We start from the raw sequence: 21,074 nt of genomic DNA, 5'->3' as shown, positions 1-21,074 counted from the left end.
TGTAAGGCCAGAAACCCACTAGGAGCAATTTCTAATCGCTACTGAAAAAGCTCTTGCTAATGCAATGCTATGGGGGATTTTTATAAACTCACATCGCTCAAGTGGGATCACACCATTAGTATTACATTAGCAAGAGTTCTCAAATCGCAAATCGCTCAGAAAATTGCTCCTAGTGGGTTTCTGACCTAACTTGAAAAACCGTGCTGTAGAGGCTTCCCACGCCGCCCTCCAGACTTCTGTTGCTGCTCACAGACCCTCCCCAAAGAAATTACACAAACGCATGTCGGATTGAAATTCCAGGCCGCACTCCTCTTCATGCACGAGCGCAGCCATACACTTGCCACACCTGCACAGTAAGTCGAGCCACTCGTGCACAAGCGTCACCATGCTCATGCAAGGGCAGCACAGCCACGCTCGCGTATGAACAGGAATGCGGCCAGAATCTTTTGGAATGTCGCAACAAGCAGTGGTGAGGAGGACATGGGAAGCCTCTACAGGATCCAGAGGCTTCCCTCTGTTTAGGCAAGTATGTGTTTTTGACCCGAGGTTTGCCTTGGGCTCACTTTCAGTCTGAAAGAAGATCAGTACAGCTTGAATGGATATTTCTATTAAAAATGTTTGTTTAGCACATTTATGAAAATCAACATGGTTGATTTGAGAATCTGACTTGCCTAATTTTGGGTTTAGTTGGTCTTTAACTGCTGCATGTGAATCGGACAACCCCAAAATGCTGTCACATGTTTGGGGCGATTGGGAGGTGATTCTCGTTCTCTTGCATGAGAATCACAAAATTTTGAGCCAAAAATGCGTTCTAAGTGTGTTCACTAGGAGCTGCGACGGCCATTTGATTCAGTTGCAGCTCCCGTTCTACTTTGCAGCCGCAGCCTAGATCGCTAAGCCATTCCCGGCTGTAGGGATTTGGATGCGTGCTGCATAAATCTACAGCATGCCATCCAGATTGGGCCCGCAGTGAGATCTGGATGGCAAGCCACTAGCTAGATAAGCAGCGTTTCCCCTCCCGACTCGTATGTGGGGAAATACAGCAGATTCGGCTCGGATTTGGGCATAAAGGAGATAGGCTCTTAGGCTGCATTTCCACTTGTGCGGTGCAAATCGTCGCGGGAAAAATTTGCATGTGGATTCGAAATTCGCATTTGGGCCTATGCGAATTCGCATGGATGACTATGTATGCGAATTTAACCATGGCAGTGCTGGTGTGATTTTCCATTGTTTCTATGCGAATTCGCATGAAAATTCGCATACCCAAACTGCATGTGAATTTCCTATTAAATACATTGTATGCGATTTGCATAGCGGTTTGCGGTATGTGAATTCTGATAGCTCTGCCATGTGAATTTTTTCTGCACAGAAAAACGCAAAGGAATCCTGACAAGTGGAAACAGTCCCATTCACTTGTATTGCTATGCGAAAAACACATGCGAATTCGCGATAGTGGAAATGGGCCCTAACCGTGAGAAAAATGAACAGTTTAGTTTTAAGTAGGATTGGGAATTTACGTTGACCTCATCAAGTTACATGTCAATTAAGGTATCCTGTAAGCAAGGGGCCTCCTGTTGTAAGCAAATACAAAGCACTTAAATTTAAAAACAGGATGCAGTCCTTTGGAGATAGCAGGGGCCACATTTCAGGCTTCTATACACAGCAATCTGACCACAGTCTACAGCCTGAAATGTATGGAAACACTAGTTTGACAGTTTAAATTATCTCTGTATCTGGACTTAGCCAACAGGCATTTGGAAGCATAAGTAGTAAATGTGTTTTTCCCTGCAGTTTGAGATTTATGTGTTTGGCTAATAACTGCTGCATATTGTCAATGTGCTTACTACTAGATGCCATTTGTTAACAATACCTGTATAGGATTGCATCAATTGCTTTTATTGGCACATATTTTATAAGTAGCGGACAGTGGCAATAAAATACAACGATACACAATTCTGCTTCAAATGGATTGCGAGTCACTACTTATCCAGCAACTTTTAGATATTTTTTAACCATAGAAGAAAATATTTTGTCATCTAGGAACATTTTACACTAGATGACAGTAAAGGCTTAGGACCATTGTATAAGAAACCAAATCATTTTATTTTCATATTTCCAGCATTTGGATGCAACTTGACAAAGGCCAACAGGCCGAAACAGCGGGCTGTCGTTGCTTTTCATTGCGATATGCTGCAATAAGGATACACTGCGCTATTAATTCATCGTGTGGTGCCGGTCCTTGGAGGTTCTTTACAGTGTTGACCCCTTGGTACGGGGGTGAGGACCTGGCACACCAACTGGGATTTGATTTTTGTGGTGCTCCTGGATTCTCGTTTTTGCATATTTCCAGTGCATGATGGGAGAATGAAAAAAAAATAGATTATCTATGAGTATCAGCTATCTTTTTTTGATACATTCATGCATGAAAAAGTAAAGGACACACACATGCATACACACTACATAGAATCTATGCACAAAGGTATTTTTATTAACGCCATCGTGGTCAAAGAGCATCCTATATAACACAATAGTTAAAAGTGGAATTTACATCCTAAGTAATAAAAGTTTTATCTTTCATTTAAATAAGCCTCCAGCTTAAAAATGTTGTTTGGTGCTGATCTCGGGAGAGGGAAAAAAAAAAAAAAAAAAAAGCCTAGAACACTCAACCAGGTTTTTATACTTCTCAATCAATGCTCGATTATATTAACATAAGGTTAGAGGGACCCTGAGGTGAAAGGGATACGGAGACTGTCATTTATTTCATTTTAACCACTTCAGCCTACATCTTCGAAAATCGTATGCATCCGAGCAATGTTCACCTCCCATTCATTCGCTAATAACTTTATCGCTACTTCTCAAAATTAATTGATCTATATCTCGTTTTTTCCGCCACTAATTAGGCTTTCTTTGGGTAGTACATTTTGCTAAGAGCCACTTTACTGTAAGTGCATTTTAACAGGAAGATTAAGATAGAAATGTAAAAAAAAATCATTATTTCTCAGTTTTTGGCCATTATAGTTTAAAATTAATACATGCTACAGTAATTAAAACCCATGCATTTTATGTGCCCATTTGTCCCGCTTATTACACCGTTTAAATTACGTCCCTATCACAATCTATGGCGCCGATATTTTATTTAGAAATAAAGGTGCATTTTTTCAATTTGCGTCCATCACTATTTACAAGCTTATAATTTTAAAAAATTTATTAAGATACTCTCTTGACATGTATATTTAAAAAGTTCAGACCCTTAGGTGACTATTTATGTAGTTTATTTTTTTTAAATACAAAAATGTATTTGGGCAATTTTAGTTTGTGAGGGAAACTGCTAATTTTAGATGTAATATAATGTATTTTTTTTATTTAATAAAAGTATGTGGGTGCAGTTTACCGTTTGGCCACAAGATGGCCACATTCAAAAAATTCCTGGATGCGAACGATGTCGCATCTAGGAACTAAAATGGTTTCCTGGGGGCAGAAATACCACGCTCTCTGATGAGAAAGCGTCTGTATTTCTGCCGGGGACTTAGATCGGTGAATGGGAATTATATTCCCATTCACTGATCGGGGGGGGGGGGGGCAGCGGGAGGTAGCGGGAGCGCGCGCACCACATGGATGCAGCACCACTGCCTATCTGGACGGATATATGCGTCCAGATATGGCGAAGTGGTTAAACAATGCAAGTTGCCTGGCTGTCCTGCTGAGCCGGTGTTTCATATGTTTAGCCATAGACCCAGATCATGTGCTCTGGGAATTGCAAACCAAAATCTTGCATTTGTTTTTTGGTTATAACAATTTATATACTCTTAAAGGGAATCTGAGGCATGAGGGATATGGAGGTTGCCATATTTATTTCCTTAAAGGAATACTTAAGTCAAAATCAAAAAATGACTTTTACTCACCTGGGGCATCCCTCAGCCCCCTGAAGCTGTATGGTGCCCTTGCAGCCTCGCTCCGATCCTCCTGGGAACGCGGAGAATCACTCGCTTTCCCAGCCTGTCGGCGGCTGTCGCCGAACCCGGAAGTAGCTGCCGGCGGGGACAGGAGGATCGGATCGAGGCTGCGAGGGCATCATACAGCTTCAGGGGGCTGAGGGATGCCCCAGGTGAGTAAAACTCATTTTTTGATTTTGACTTAAGTATTCCTTTAAACAATACCAGTTGCCTGACTGTCCTCCTGATCATGTGCCTCTAATACTTTTAGCCATAGACCCTGAACACACATGCAGCAGATCAGGTACCCTGACTCCAGTTTTACTGGATTAGCCATAGGCTTGTTCCAGGGTTTTGACTTAGACCCTACTTACGCCAGAATATCAACAGGGCTGCCAGGCAACTGTCATTGTTTACAAGGAAATAAATATGTCAGCCTCTATATCACTCTCACCCTGGGTTCCCTTCAATGAATAATTCCGCAGACAAAAGCTTGCTCTGGTTCAAAAGGTACGTTTGCACACCACTGGTTTACCATCAATTAAAACTGGCCATATACCATTAGACTTTCACCAGTTCTGGCTAACAATCAATATGTGCTAGACTGGAAATCAACTGAAGTTAATGTAACATTTTAATTCCTTAAACCAGTTTATTTGAGCTGAAATCGGTCTGCAAATTGATTAAAACGCTATGACCACTAGCTATGTACCAAACATAGTACAAAGCTAGAAAAAGTTATCACTGCACTGCAGTTCCTGCCCAATCAAAGAGCTCATTTCCACCAGGAGCCACAGCAGTTTATGATTTGGCTGTGGCTTCCATTCTGCTGTGTAGCTGCAGCCCAAATCGCTAGGCAGTGTGCTGCTAGGGAGGGGGCTGTGTGCTGCATAATTCTGCAGCATGCCGTCCAGATTCGCGGTGCAGCGCGATTTGGATGGCAAGCCACTAGATAAGCAATTGTATCTAAACCAGTTATGATCGTGTATGAAAAAAACAAAAATCCCTATGCTGTTCAACTATTTTTTTTTTAAGGAAACAGCAATGCAATAGTTCAGGATCGAGTGGGCCTACCAGGTTCTCTGCTTTCATGCAATACAATTTAAAAAAAAAAAAAAAAAAAAAAAAAAATTCGAAAATATGATCACTCACTAAAAATTGTACCAATAATTGGGTACTTTAAAATTTTTGAAAACTGTCCCCTCCTTGGAGATGAACCAGGACATGAGCTTGACATGGCCTCTTACCCAACTAGTTATTCATTTTCATAAGTCTAACTTATTCTATGTGTTGTCGTTGGGTTGTACTTTTATGTACAATGTACTAATTTCTGGTTCTGTACATTATTTCCACCATTTGCCAGTCTCTTCACCATTTACTTGTTGGCTGAGCTTTAAACAGAATCTCTTTGAATACAAAATGGACAGGTGCCATCACACCTATTGCCTTTTCAAAGTGGGAGTGGTTTCTCTGACACTGGCAAGTATTACAAGACTGTGCATGGATGTTGTAATTATGGTTCATCACAAAAAAGGATATAAAAACCCCAAAACACTGCCATTTAAAAAGTATACCAGCGTCCCCGATGCTTAGATATTATTCAATAACATTTTTGACCAATATTTCAATCAAAATCATTTGGCTGAGGCCATATGATTTATTCATCTTTTGTTTGGTTAGATGTTCTGAACAGGTGAAAAGTCTAATCATTAAAATAGACCTAGACAGAGGGATGTCACTGCTGATCTTATTCTTTTAGGCTCCTTACACACTATGATGAATCAGTTGCAGTGGGATTATTCTTCAATTGCACCGCAATGTTGCACCGCACTTTGACGACGCAGTGCATCCATACAGTACCATTCAAGTATACTTTATTTCCAATATACAGTGATGCGAAAAACTATTTGCCCCCTTCCTGATTTCTTATTCTTTTGCATGTTTGTCACACTTAAATGTTTCTGCTCATCAAAAACCGTTAACTATTAGTCAAAGATAACATAATTGAACACAAAATGCAGTTTTAAATGATGGTTTTTATTATTTAGTGAGAAAAAAAAACTCAAAACCTACATGGCCCTGTGTGAAAAAGAAATTGCCCCCTGAACCTAATAACTGGTTGGGCCACCCTTAGTAGCAATAACTGCAATCAAGCGTTTGCGATAACTTGCAACGAGTCTTTTACAGCGCTCTGGAGGAATTTTGGCCCACTCATCTTTGCAGAATTGTTGTAATTCAGCTTTATTTGAGGGTTTTCTAGCATGAACCGCCTTTTTTAAGGTCATGCCACAACATCTCAATAGGATTCAGGTCAGGACTTTGACTAGGCCACTCCAAAGTCTTCATTTTGTTTTTCTTCAGCCATTCAGAGGTGGATTTGCTGGTGTGTTTTGGGTCATTGTCCTGCTGCAGCACCCAAGATCGCTTCAGCTTGAGTTGACGAACAGATGGCCGGACATTCTCCTTCAGGATTTTTTGGGAGACAGTAGAATTCATGGTTCCATCTATCACAGCAAGCATTCCAGGTCCTGAAGCAGGAAAACAACCCCAGACCATCACACGACCACCACCATATTTTACTGTTGGTATGATGTTCTTTTGCTGAAATGTTGTGTTACTTCTACGTCGGATGTAACGGGACACGCACCTTCCAAAAAGTTACACTTTTGTCTCGTCGGTCCACAAGGTATTTTCCCAAAAGTCTTGGCAATCATTGAGATGTTTTTTTAGCAAAATTGAGACGAGCCTTAATGTTCTTTTTGCTTAAGAGTGGTTTGCGCCTTGGATATCTGCCATGCAGGCCGTTTTTGCCCAGTCTCTTTCTTATGGTGGAGTCGTGAACACTGACCTTAATTGAGGCAAGTGAGGCCTGCAGTTCTTTAGATGTTGTCCTGGGGTCTTTTGTGGCCTCTCGGATGAGTTTTCTCTACGCTCTTGTAGTAATTTTGGTCGGCCGGCCACTACTGGGAAGGTTCATCACTGTCGCATGTTTTTGCAATTTGTGGATAATGGCTCTCACTGTGGTTCGCTGGAGTCCCAAAGCTTTAGAAATGGCTTTATAACCTTTACCAGACTGATAGATCTCAATTACTTTTGTTCTCATTTGTTCCTGAATTTCTTTGGATCTTGGCATGATGTCTAGTTTTTGAGGTGCTTTTGGTCTACTTCTCTGTGTCAGATAGCTCCTATTTAAGTGATTTCTTGATTGAAACAGGTGTGGCAGTAATCAGGCCAGGGAGTGACTACAGAAATTTAACTCAGGTGTGATAAACCACAGTTAAGTTATTTTTTAACAAGGGGGGCAACCACTTTTTCACACAGGGCCATGTAGATTTGGATTTTTTTTCTCATTAAATAATAAAAACCATCATTTAAAACTGCATTTTGTGTTCAATTATGTTATCTTTGACTAATAGTTACCGTTTTTTGATAAGCAGAAACATTTAAGTGTGACAAACATGCAAAAGAATAAGAAATCAGGAAGGGGGCAAATAGTTTTTCACATCACTGTAAATGCACACGTTGTGCTGTTAAAACGCACTGCATTAATACATTAGCACCCACCTCACCGTGTATCAAGGGAATCTGAAGTGAAAATAAACACATGAGGTAATGAACTGCATGTGTAGTACAGCAAAGAAACAGAACATTAGTAGCATAGATATGAGTCTCATATTGTTTCCAGTACAGGAAGAGTTAAGAAACGTGTTATCTATGTGAAAGAGCTGCTCTGAGCTTGGGTCAGCTACAGCACTTATCAAAAAAACTGTGAAAAGGAGCTTCAGATAAGCTTTTACTGCAGGGAAGTGCAAAGGGTCAGAGCGTTTCATAGTTTAAAATACAGAGTGTAGTTTGTAAGCTACAAATATTAGAGAATGATGCAATATGATATACACACACACACACAGATACACATATATTATATACACATACATACATCTAAAGGATTACTAGGAACACCATACTAATACGGTGTTTGCCCCAGAACTGCCTTGATTCTACGTTGCATTGATTCAACAAGGTGCTGAAAGCATTTTTTCTTAAAGATGTTGGCCCATATTGATAGGATAGCATTTTGCAGTTGATGGAGATTTGTAGGATGCACATCCAGGGCACGAAGCTCCTGCTCCATTACATCCTAAAGATGCTCTATTGGATTGAGATCTGGTGACTGTGGGGGCTATTTTAGTACAGTGAACTCATTGTCACGTTCAAGAAACCAATTTGAAATGATTCAAACTTTGTGACATGGTGCATTATACTGCTGAAAGTAGCCATCAGAGGATGGGTAAATGGTGGTCATGAAGGGATGGACATGGTCAGAAACAATGCTCAGGTAGCCCGTGGCATTTAAACGATGCCCAATTGGCACTAAGGAGCCTAAAGTGTGCCAAGAAAACATCCCCCACACCATTACACCACCACCACCAGCCTGGAGAGTGGTAACAAGGCATGATGGATCCATGTTCTCATTCTGTTTACGCCAAATTCTGACCCTTATCGAGACTCATCAGACCAGGCAACATTTTTCCAGTCTTCAACTGTCCAAATTTGGTGAGCGTGTGCAAATTGTAGCCTCCTTTTCCTGTTTGTAGTGGAGATGAGTGGTACACAGTGGGGTCTTCTGCTGTTGTAGCCCATCCGCCTCAAGGTTGTGCGTGTTGCGGCTTCACAAATGCTTTGTAGAGAAGGATCCGCAAGCCAATCAATGGTAGAAAAAATGCTGGTGCTTTTTATTCAGAAATTCCACATGGTAAAATCACATGGTTCAACTGACGCGTATCGGGCTTACAATCTGCCCTTAGTCATAGTTCACAAATGCTTTGCTGCATACCTCGGTTGTAAAGAGTGGTTATTTCAGTCAATGCTGCTCTTCTATCAGCTTAATTAAATCAGTCGGCCAATTCTCCTCTGACCTCAACAAGGCATTTTCGCCAACAGGATTGCCGCATACTGGATGTTTTTCCCATTTCACACCGTTCTTTATAAACCCTATAAATGGTTGTGCATGAAAATCCCAGTAACTGAGCAGATTGTAAAATACCCAGACTGGCCCATCTGACACCAACAACCATGCCACGCTCAAAATTGCTTAAATCACCTTTCTTTCCCATTCTGTCAATCAGTGTGGAGTTCAGGAGATTATCTTGACCAGGACCACACCCGTAAATGCACTGAAGCAACTGCCATGTGATTGGTTGATTAGATAATTGCAGTAATAAGATATTGAACAGGTGTTCCTAACAATTCTTTGAGTGTATATAAAAAAAAACTATATAATAAAAAAATTAGACTATTGCTACTAATGTTCTATTAATTATCCATATTACATATACAATTCATTATATCATGAGGTTTTTATCGCTTCAGTGTCACTTTAATGTCAGAGCTCTATAGGACTATCATTGCATTTGCATCAATCGATGGCAATTAGTGTGAAAGGGCCCTAAAAAAAAAAAAAAAAAAAAGTACCATTGCTGATCTCAGTCTTCAAACAATTAAGCTGCACAAACTTCATTTTTTTCTTTTAATGTTTAATATATAATAAATTGGCTTTCAAGGCCCTGCGGATAAGGATAGGACCTGGCAACTGGCTCTCAAGAGTGCCAGGCCTTCTACAGCTCAGAGGGAAGTTAAGACAGGACAAAAAGCAATAAAACAATGTAACAGTTTTGATGATACAGCCCTCTTTAAAGTGGACCTGAACTCAGAACTTCTTCTCTGTTCTTAAAGATAAACAGCATAATAATACCTTTTAAAGAAAAAAAATATTACAGCTGATAGAAATCCTGCAATAAATTTGCAGTGCGTCTACTTCTTGCTTACAGGGTTAACAGCCTGCATTTACCAATTAACTGCTCTGCCGAGGCTGCCAAGATTCCTGAGCTGACACAGCTGAGATCAAATTAGACTTATTAGTCACAGATGAGGAGAAATTAGACAGGCTATACTCTATAAATACATTCAGGGTGGATTTCTTGGTTTTTCTTCTGCCATGTGCAATAGTTCAAGTCCACTTTAAAGGTATTCAATAGAGTGCAGCTCTAAAGCTGGGTACACACGGAGCGATGTTACTTATGAATCGAGCCGCTGATGTGGCTCGATTGATAAGATCCGACAGGTCCGATCTCGCCGCCGCTCGATTCCCCGCGAGCGGACAATAGCAGGGAATCGAGCGGAAGATAAACGGCGCCGGCGGGGACGAGCGGGTATCGAATCCGACGCACGCGCGGACGAGCCAAATTGTCTGAACATTACTGTCAGATTCAGGGCTGTGGAGTCGAAGAGTAGGAGCAAGTTTGGGTACCTGGAGTCAGAGGTTAAATAATCTGAGTCAGGTGATTTTTGTAACCACACCACAGCCCAGATTAATGCAGCCAACTAAGGATGCTGCCCTGGTCTGGTCAACATTAACAGCAGCTGGGTAAGGATATTGAGGAATATACCCATGTCTGTTCATCAATGGTTAGATGAGAAGGACGGACAATAAAAGATTACAAGGATCACAGAGTCTGGTTAGCAGGCAGCAGGATGAAAAGTAAAAGTATACTAGATGCCCCAAATGTTAGCGGGAGAAGACATCTCCCCTCCTTACCACAGGAGGGGAGAAATGGAGGATAATGTTCAAACTTGATTGGCACTAGCTGAAATAAAAAGGGTCAGCGTATGAATATCAGTAGGATGTTGAGGTTCTACTACCAGCTGTCCACAAGGCAGGGAGGTGGAATGGCAAACGATGCCAGAGTCAGGATGGTAGCAACTGGATGAGAAAGATGTAGTGAAGAGATGAGGGTGGATGGGCAGGTCTTATCAGTAGCCTTAGGATGAGAAAGATTCCTAGGTCCAATCCGTAGACGCTAGATGAGTAGGATGTGAAATGGGGATGCACAGAATGCCATAGTCTGCATAGAAACAAATAACATATTTTATAAGATGATACCCACGTGAGAACATTAGCAGCTGACATGAAAGTAATAGGATAAAAAGATGGATCATTTGAGGGGGTCTTATCGTGGATTGATGAGGATTAAGAAAATGACCAAATTTGATGAACAGAAGTTAAATAAGAAAAAAAAAGCCAAGAGAAGTCAGGGATGTCTTAGTCTGATTAACAAAAGTTAGACTAAAGTGATGGGGTCTATTCAGTACATGTATAAGGGTGGGGAAGATGCCCAGGTATGCAGCATATGAATTGGAAAAAAAAAGCAAATGGAGACTTGAGTCTTATTTCATTAGCAGCTGGATAAAAAGCACAGGCAATAAATGTGGTCAAGTTTTATAGGAAAGGTGAAAAGGATACCCTGATCTAATCATTAGCACAAAAATGAGGAGGACACCCAGGTGTGCATCAATTGTATGTGGCGGGGGTTGGCACATCAGGTCAGCAGCTGAATTGTAAAGATGGGAGGCTGTCCAGGTCCGAGCAGCTGCATTTGAATTACAAAAACATCAGGAGCAGTTGTTCAGCAGCTGGATTTAAAGGATGGAGAGGTGACTGGTTTCCCCAACAAGATGGGAGGCATGAGGCAGAAACCCGGATCTGCAGCATGTTGCTGAGCAGATAAAATGGAAGGATGGTTAGGAAAGATAAGAAAGATGGATCAACAGTTCTCCAAATGCAGCACCCCCTACAGCAAAGTTTACTACAACCTACTCAAAACCTAAAAGTTCGACAAAGTGCCGTCCACCCAATCACATTAGCAGAATTTAATTATGAGTTTTCCTGCTGGGTCTCCTCAAGTAGACTAGCGCCAAAGGATGTACAGGTCTAATCAGAATTCTGATAAGAATGGGTGAGGCAGGTTTGCTCATTAAATGAATTGGAAAGACTGGCAGTAAAGACGCCAGGATGCCATTATTATATTATGAGCACCTGTTTTAAGAAGGATAGGAAGGGTACCAGTACTACAGCAGTTGGATAGTGAGAGGATAACAGGTCCATTAATTGCTGGATTATATGGCCAAGTAGTGAAAATAGGGGGTTTGCAGGCCTAATCTGCAGCTGGGGAGCCTATTCAGCATCTGGATGAGGCCGGAAGGATGCTCAGGCCTGACACAGTGGATTAAAAAGAAAGGCAGTAAAGAGGAGAGGATGACAAGTCTTATCAGCACCTGGATGAAAAGTACAGGGAGGATACCCAGGTCTACAACAGTTGCTCAGCAGCTGGATTAAAAGAATGGGAAACAACATGGGAGGCTCACAGGTCTACTCAGCATCTGGATAAGGATGGAGAGGATACCCAAGTCTGAGGTAGCTGAAAGAGCAGTAAGATGGAAGGATGGCAGGGGTAATCAGAACCTGGATAAGAAGGATGGGGACTACACCAGGCCTGCAACAACTTGGATGTGAAGAATGGGAAGATATCCAGTACTACAGCAGATGGATTAAAAAGATGTATGGTAAAATGTGGATGGAGGGTATACTAAACACCTGGATAAGAAGGGTTAGAGGTAAAGATGTGAATATGGCAGGACTAACAGACACAGATGAGAAGGGTAGGGAGGCTACTCTGAAGCAGCTGGATTCGAAGGATGGGCAGTAAAAATGGGAGGATGGTTGGTCTATTCAACACCTGGATGGGAAGAGAGCCAAAAGCAGATGGATTAGAAAAATAGGATGTAAATATGAGAGGATGGTAGGTCTAATCAGCATCTAGATAGAAGGGTCTACATCAGCTGGAATGAAAGAATGGAGAGTAAAGATGAGGAGGATAGCAGGAATCATCAGCACCTGGATGTGATGCATGGTGCCTAATCTGCAGCTGGGGAGTCATCTGAATAAGGATGGGAACAGTTGCTCAGGTCTGACGTAGCTCAATTAAAAGAATAGGCAGTAACGATGCAAGGATATAAAGTCATATCAGCACCTGGATGGAAGTACAGGGAGGATACACAGGCCTACAACAGGTGCTCAGCAGCAGGATTAAAAAAATGGTTAACAACATGGGAGGCCCACAGGTCTACTCAGTATCTGGAAAAGAAGGATGGAGAGGGAGCTGGATTACAAGAATGGGCAGTAAAATGGGAGGATGGCAGGTGTAATCTGAACCTGGATAGGGTGGGGGACTAGATCAGTCTGCAACAGCTGGATTAAAAGAATATGCAGTAAGATGGGAGGATAGCAGTTATAATCAGCATGTGGGTAAAAGAGACGGGGTAAGGATACTCAGGTCAGTAGGACATGCATTATAAATACAGTATGTAAAGATAGGACGATGGCAGACCTAAATAAAACTTGGATGTGAAGAATGAGACGTTACCCTGCAGATGGAGGGTCCAATACACACCTGGATGAGAAGGATAGGGAGTACACACAGATCTATGGCAGCTGAATTGTAAGGATGGGCAGTAAAGATGGCAGGACTAATCAGCATTCGGATGAGAAGGAAGGGGAGGCTACGCTACTCTGTAGCAACTGGTATATAAGGATGGGCATTAAAAATGGCATGATGGCTGGCATTTGCAGCACCTGGACGGGAAGAGAGTCTGCAGCAGATGGATTAGAAAAATGGGATGTTAAGATGAGAGGATGGTAGGTCTAATCAGCATCTGGATAGAAAGGATACCCAAGTCTACAGCAGCTGGATTGCAGGAATGGGCAGAAAAGCTGTGAGGATGGCAAGTCTTATCAGCACCTGGATGATCAGTACAGGGAGGATACCCAGGCCTACAACAGTTGCACAGAATCTGGATTAAAAGAATGTGAAACAACATGGGAGGCTCACAGGTCTACTCAACATCTGGATAAGAAGGATGGAGAGAATACCCAAGTCTGAGGTAGCTGGACTACAAGAATGCACAGTAAGATAGGAGGCTGGCAGGTGTAATCAAAACCTGGATAAGAAGGATGGGGCTACACTAGGTCTGCAACAGCTGGATTGGAAGGATATGCAGGAAATTGGAGGTCAGCAGGCCTAATCAAAATGTGGATGAAAGAGATGTGGTGAGGATACCCAGGTCAGTAGAACATGCATTAGATGGGAGGATGACAGGACCAATAACAAATTGTATAAGAAGAATGGGAAGATACCCTCAGCAGCTGGATTAAAAAAAAATGTGCAGTAAAGATGGGGGCAGGTGGAAGGTCTAATAAACACCTGGATGAGAAGGATAGGGAGGACATCCAAATCTATGGCAGCTGAATTGGAAGGATGGGCAGTAAAGATATGAAGATGGCAGGACTAATCAGCATTCAAATGAGAAGGATGGGGAGGCTACTCCACTCTGCAGCAGCTGGATTCGAAGGATGGGCATTAAAACTGGCATGATGACTGGCCTTTTCAGCACCTGGATGGGAAGAGTCTGCAGCAGATGGATTGGAAAAATGGGATGTTAAGATGAGAGGATGGTAGGTCTAATCAACATCTGGACAGAAAAGATACCCAGGTCCACAGCAGCTGGATTGGAAGAATGGGTAGTAAAGATGTGAGGATGGCAGGACCCATCAGCACCTGGATGCGATGGATAGGGTGGATACCCAAGTCTGCAGCAGTTGGATGGAGATGTCTGATAGGAAGGATGGGCAGCAAACATGGGAGAATGGCAGGTCTAGTCGTGTGCCAGGCAGAGCAGGTGGAAGATGGCACTGATAGTGCAGACAGGGGAGGAATGGAATATGAATGGAGGGAGGGAAGTTTGCAAGTCATTATCCGCACACACAGGCCCTGCCTCACACTCACTCAGCGCTCTGGGGAGCGGGGGACCCTCCAGCTGCGGACGGAACTACAAATACCAGCCAGACCCACACGGTGCACGCTGGTACCTTTAGTCCTCCTGCAGCTGGAAGGCCGCCGCTTGCCCACGACTATGCAATGGGCAGGGAGGACGCACGAGGCCTCACCTTGTAGAAGGCTCCATTGGAACCCCGCACCTCCACCACCAGCTCCTCCATGTTGCTCGGCGCGATCTCTGCAGGCCTCTGTATCCCCCGTCAGTGGCTGAAGCGCAGCATGAGGCCCGCCGGCCGCCCCCTCCTCCACCTCCTCCCGGGAAATGAAACCGAAACGGGCCCCCGCCTGGCACAGGATTGCCCCCTCACCCGCCTCGAATGTAAACATTAAACCGCGATCACGTGACGGAGGCCGCGGCTTCGATCACGCCCATTCACACATACTGCGGGCGCAGCCTAACCTAGCTGCGCCGCTCACAGCTGAGAGACAGCAGCGCCAGCCAATAGCGGTAGCGCGAGCTGCGAGGGTGACCAATGAGCTGGCACGCTGGGAGCCGTTGCGTCCGTCCCGGGCTGCTGGTGGAGGTTTCTCTTCTGACGTCAGCGAGGGGGGTTGAGGGGAGGGGTCGGGGTTGCCATGGAGGTGAGGGAGCAGACAGGGGTGGGGTTGAAGAGCGCGTCTGGCGGCGGGAGAGGAACGCGAGGGATGGGGTCTAACTTGGGGAAACGGGCGCCGGAAATGGCCGCCACGTTTTGTCATGGCCGGTAGCACACACAGCGGGTGGTAGTAAGAATAGCCAGTGAGTTTAGCAGAGCATTAGGTAGTTGCCTGTCAGAAAATATCTGCAGCTAGCTGGAGATTTATCAGTAAAGCTTGCTGCCTACATTGCGGTGCTGCAGCTGAGCATGTGCTATTAGATGTGTGGCCCACGCCTGTACCCTTTTTAAGAGCACCTCTTACTGTTTGGCACTAAACCCGTTTGTTCCTCTTTCTTCTTTGTCCTTCTTTCAGAACTGATTTAAACATTTATGTAAATATACCTATTTTTTTAAGTGGATGTCCAGATATGTAAATTTCAGGGCTCCTACTGCAAGGGAAAATTATACAGCAGAGTCCCCAGTATCACCTGATACATGTGCTTGCTGGTGGCTTGAAACCTGGTGGCATAAACCTCCCCCACCTAAATACTTACTGAGCCTCCGGTGACGTCAGGCAGCCCTAGTGGCTTTCCGGCTTCACCCTGCACGCAAGCCAGCACGTCACAGGTACCCGTTATTCCCTCAGGTATGCTGGTTAGTTGAGGCTTATTGTTGCCTGAGTTCTGGATAATAGACTTTGCAGTAAAGACCTCCTGATCAGCTTGTTTCCTGGGTGTAGCTCAGCCCTCCTGAAAAATGATGTTTCTTGATTGAAAACAGAATAAATATATAAATATAAATAAATAACACAATACCACTGAAGCTGGAAGCCTTTGAATGCTAAAGAGGCGTTTTTTTATGCTCCACGACCTGTCTATTGCCAGACGGGACCCTCTTCATCTTTTTGGCTGCACTCACCTTTTACTTTTGACAGACCAAAAGTTTGGACACACCTCATTCAAAGAGTTGTCTTTATTTTCATGACTATGAAAATTGTAGATTCACACCGAAGGCATCCAAACTATGAATTAACACGTGGAAGTATAGCACATAACCAAAAAGTGTGAAACAACTGAAAATATGTCATATTCTAGGTTCTTCAAAGTAGCCACCTTTTGCTTTGATTACTGCTTTGCACACTCTTGGCATTCTCTTGATGAGCTTCAAGGGGTAGTCACCTGAACTCTTTGAATGAGAAGGTGTGTCCAAACTTTTGGTCTGTACTGTATGAATGCAGCCACACTGCGCAGGCACCAGTAGGGTTTATGTTAGTTTTAAAAGGTTTTTAAAGTAAAGTAATAATATAGTTAAACCACTTAAGAGGGAAGCCTCTGGATGCTCCAGAGGCTTACCCGATCCTCCACGGCCTCTCTGCTGCTGGCTCACTCCCCGCCATGTATGAGGTTCGGTCATAGGATATTATCTAGGTTCTCCAATTTGTGTATATTATGTTGGTGTAATTGTCATTCTATTAATATACGTTTCAGTTGCATTATCTTAATGGACATCTAATACAATTTTTATCTCGGCAACTATTAAGTCCTCTCATAAGGATGTTCCTTCCTGTTTTTGCGCTTAGTCATCCAATTCTTGTTGTTAGTCCAATGTCCTTTGGTAAAAACACCAACGCAAGTTAAAGTGGACCCAAACCAAACATTTTTTAATTCACAATATTTAGTTGCACCACTCTGACACATACAAAATAAATAAACACGGCAAAATGTTATTTCACATGACAGCTTTTACTATGTAATTTTATCTGCAATTTGATAACATTTGTGTTCTGAAGCTTTAATCTCAATAAAAACGATTGTTGAAATAAAATAAATAAACACTCCTTTAAGCCTATGAGCATTTCAGTGCATGCTTTTCACCCTTCTCTTTTCATAACTAGGGTTATACAGGTGGCAGCCATTAGCAATTCCTCCGTTGCCGGACACCTCCTACTCCACCAGTTTGCCGGATTCAACTAAATGGGAGAAAAGGAAATTAAAAACACCTCACCTTCCACTAGCTACCAAACAAACTCTCTGGACATGTGCAATGCACTCATTTATATGCTTAACTGTGCTAGAGGTGGGCGTGGTTATGCAGGCTCAGAAGGGGAAAATTATAATCTATTATCAAGGGGTGAGCAGCACAAACCAACTTTTAATGCAATTTTTTTGCAAAGTATGCACGCAGCAGTGGAGACCCCAATCCCCACAAAAAAATATATATAACATACAGAGGGGCTGCAGCACACAACAGGAAACACAGTGACAGGGGCTCTTGGTTACGCTTTAACGCGCTTAAGCTCACCAACTGCGCCAAAGTGTCCCCGATCTGGTGAGTCCTATGTTATAATTTAAGTAGGCCTCAGTTACTTGGCCTGAGTTTTATGTAAAAGGCTTGTCCGCAGTGTATGCCTTTAAAATAGATAGAGGTTTGGTGATGCAGGCAGAGGCATCTCAGGGTCTGCGTGTAGCAGAAGATACACGCAGATACTGAGAACATGTTCCTAAAGAAGGCCATCGGTTTACTCTGACCTCCACTTACAGGACAGGAACAGTAAACATTGGCCATGTTTACTAAACATCTACATGCCTGCATCTGGGTCAAGTGCCTCATTGATTATTAATCGAGTAGGCGGGTATGATGACACCACGAGTGGGTCCACCAATAGACTGATATAGGGGGTGGCGAAGATGATGTCATATTTAACTCTTTCCTAGTCGGTATTAAATCTGGAGCGAGCGATGGGGAACTCACTTCTGCTTCTTCCTTCCGCACTAGCTCGCAATACTGACTGGAACCCAATTATTTCTCTAAGCATGTTCTTCCTTTATGTAATCTGATATAATGTTTGCTGTACATAGGTAGTTTAGTGGAACGTAGGTAGGAAGAAGGTACCTGATAGACTTCAGTAGGGAGTCTAATCATGAGCTTGTAACGCAACATGAAGATTTGCATAGCTAGGATATGATGACTGTATCTATCTGTCTTTCTGTGACTTGAATAAATAACGGAAACATTGGAGAAGCCTGAGAAAGTCTATTTCCTGTTTGCTGTGTGGAGAGTCAAGTGATCTCACAGTCTGTGAGACGATGGTGTCGAAGCAAGGTGATAAGAACAGTTTATAACATCCTACTCTAACCATACAATGCTAGTTTTTATCAGCAGTCTAGTGGGAACTAATCCAAAAACCCAAGAGTCAACTAAATGGGAGAAAAGGAAATTAAAAACACCTCACCTTCCACTAGCTACCAAACGAACTCTCTGGACATGTGCAATGCACTCATTTATAAGCTTAACTGTGCTAGAGGTGGGCGTGGTTATGCAGGCTCAGAAGGGGAAAATTATAATCTATTATCAAGGGGTGAGCAGCACAAACCAACTTTTAATGCAATTTTTTTTGCAAAGTATGCACGCAGCAGTGGAGACCCCAATCCTCACAATAAAAATATATAACATACAGAGGGGCTGCAGCACACAACAGGAAAAACAGTGACAGGGGCTCTTGGTTACGCTTTAACGCGCTTAAGCTCACCAACTGCGCCAAAGTGTCCCCGATCTGGTGCAAGAAAAATACAGAATTGAACAATTGCTATTTTTACTTCTGTATGTCTTCTAATTACAAACGAAACAAGCAAATGTTTTAATATAGTCCAGACTAATAATTACTGATTCAAGGCTTCTTTTGAAATTCTCTATGTATGCTTTGTGATCTTTATCCCCTCCATCAGCTGATATCTACATTGATATTTTTTTATGACTGAAGACATTATGACATACTGATAAATTGTCCAGTTTTTGTTCTCTGCTAGTAGATTTGAACAACTTATTATTTATAAGCCAACGCCATCTCTCATCTGGAGAGCTGCCAGCGGTCCCCAGGTCTCCCCGGCATGTGGGGGGGGGGGAAAGGGAAAAGGAGAATCCCATCCAGCCCCCCCGTATCCCCCCAATAAAACACACATCCCCCACATCGCATACTGAACAATTATGATATGATCCTCATAAAAATGTCGTCGCATCTATGAGCATGTAAACGACGTGGAGAGCCATAACTTAGGCTCACCGGTCGCAAGACATGTCATAGCATGTGAACTTAATCCTACTAACCGCATATCCTTCAGTGCAGTGGATAGGATACATCCACCCCTGAGAGGAGGCGATTTCGACAAAATTCTAACGCAACGTGAGTGTCGTTGGATTTATAATCTGAAGGCTACTCAGGCTCCGGGACTTAATGACAACTTAAAATATGCCCCATTTTTATGAGGATCATATCATAATTGTTCAGTATGCGATGTGGGGGATGTGTGTTTTATTGGGGGGATACGGGGGGGCTGGATGGGATTCTCCTTTTCCCTTTCCCCCCCCCACATGCCGGGGAGACCTGGGGACCGCTGGCAGCTCTCCAGATGAGAGATGGCGTTGGCTTATTGCATGTACCGCCTCTCCTAATTTTCCATTTATTGCTTGAAACTAAAGGATTTTTTCCTCACAAGAATATGTTTTTTTCTGATTCTTTGGTAATAGTTTAAAGTTAGATATAATTTTGATATTATTCAGGATCACAGGATATAACAAAGTTTGTTGCTTTGGAATTTTTTGAATTTTTTTGTTTTTTTTCAGTACTGTCTCCTTTAAGAGTCCGTTGCGCCGGACGTGGATGTGACCTGGTGGCATGCCCTTTTATGTTTTCATTTTTCCTTGTCTTAGTCTTCCCCTTCCCTTCCGGCTTGCCCCGTGTTGTATTCATGTCCGGCGCTTAGCCTGGCAGGGGGGCGGGCAGAGCCGAACGCGTTCTTCGGCTCTTTTGTCCCTTCCCCTCTGACGCCAGGCTACCACCCGGAACAGCGCGGGGCGCATTGGGCATGCGCGCTGGCGTCAGTTCCGGGCGGACGGACCACGCTGAGGCGCAGAAGCCGCGCCCACGGAAGTGATGCGGGCTGGGCCTCGGCGTAGACGCCATTTAAGGAGCATGGAGACAGCTTCTGGCATACCTACCTGAGGGTCTGTGTCCTGATGAGCCGAATAATTCGGCGAAACCGGTAGACAAGGTCTGGGCAGCTGAGAGGTTGGTTTGCTACTGCCAATAACTGGTCACCATTCCGCTCTACATCTACCTCATGGAGGACATTCAATACCTAAGAGAGGAAACGTAAGCATACCTTTAATGCACATTGAGGCCTTGGTTTTGCCTCATATTGGGACTGCATATCTCTTACTCATATTGAGCCCTGCTGACTATCTTGATCCTATGGATGCAACTACTCTTTCGTGATGCAAGGAGATCCTGCTATATATGTTGTGAAGCACCACGTGGATATTGTTGTATCATTATTCTGTCACTGCCGTCTACCATCACTACTGTACAGTTGCCTGCTTCTGGACAGGAACGACAAGCCAGTTTGTTATTGATGGTGTCCATTATACCTGAACGGTGTACATAAATACAACTCTTTTGAACTTACTTCTGTATTATGGTTGCCTGCTTATGGACAGGAACCTGGAATGCTAACATCAGACTATCTGGCTTCATCTTTACATGCTGCGCTTTGGTCACCTATATGCTCATTATGTTTAGCCTGTGAATAGGAACTTTGAAAGCCAGTATTATATCAAGCTGCATCACTGATCTTCTTGCATTCTGTGGACTTGCAGTTGCCTGCTGGAAGACAGGAACTGTCATCTAATCAAAAATTATCCTTTGCATCTCTACACTTTTTTGGAAAATCTCAGTGTGGTTGCCTGCTTGCAGACAGGAACTATAAGATAGTTGCACACCATTTTGCTTTTTCATAAGGTCATCAAGGACTCTTCTTTTTCCTCCACGGTTTATGCTT

At 43.2% G+C, this 21,074-nt stretch overlaps 1 protein-coding gene across 3 annotated transcripts in view; it reads right to left on the bottom strand.

The window, feature by feature from the left end:
- FMR1 (fragile X messenger ribonucleoprotein 1) overlaps positions 1 to 15,024 on the bottom strand; it is an 89,492-nt gene extending 74,468 nt beyond the window's left edge. For 2 of the 3 annotated variants that reach the window (XM_068251012.1, XM_068251013.1), the window contains exon 1: positions 14,773 to 15,023. In XM_068251012.1, the coding sequence (XP_068107113.1) occupies positions 14,773 to 14,823 (51 nt within the window). In that variant the 5' untranslated portion in view covers positions 14,824 to 15,023. Of the gene's footprint in view, positions 1 to 14,772 lie in introns of all 3 variants that reach the window. The other variant, XM_068251014.1, reaches the window with a different exon arrangement.
- Between the last annotated feature and the right edge of the window lie 6,050 nt (positions 15,025 to 21,074).

This window comes from Hyperolius riggenbachi, chromosome 8 (assembly GCF_040937935.1).
Source record: "Hyperolius riggenbachi isolate aHypRig1 chromosome 8, aHypRig1.pri, whole genome shotgun sequence".
NCBI lineage: Eukaryota > Metazoa > Chordata > Amphibia > Anura > Hyperoliidae > Hyperolius > Hyperolius riggenbachi.
This window is presented reverse-complemented; position numbering and strand designations above follow the sequence as displayed.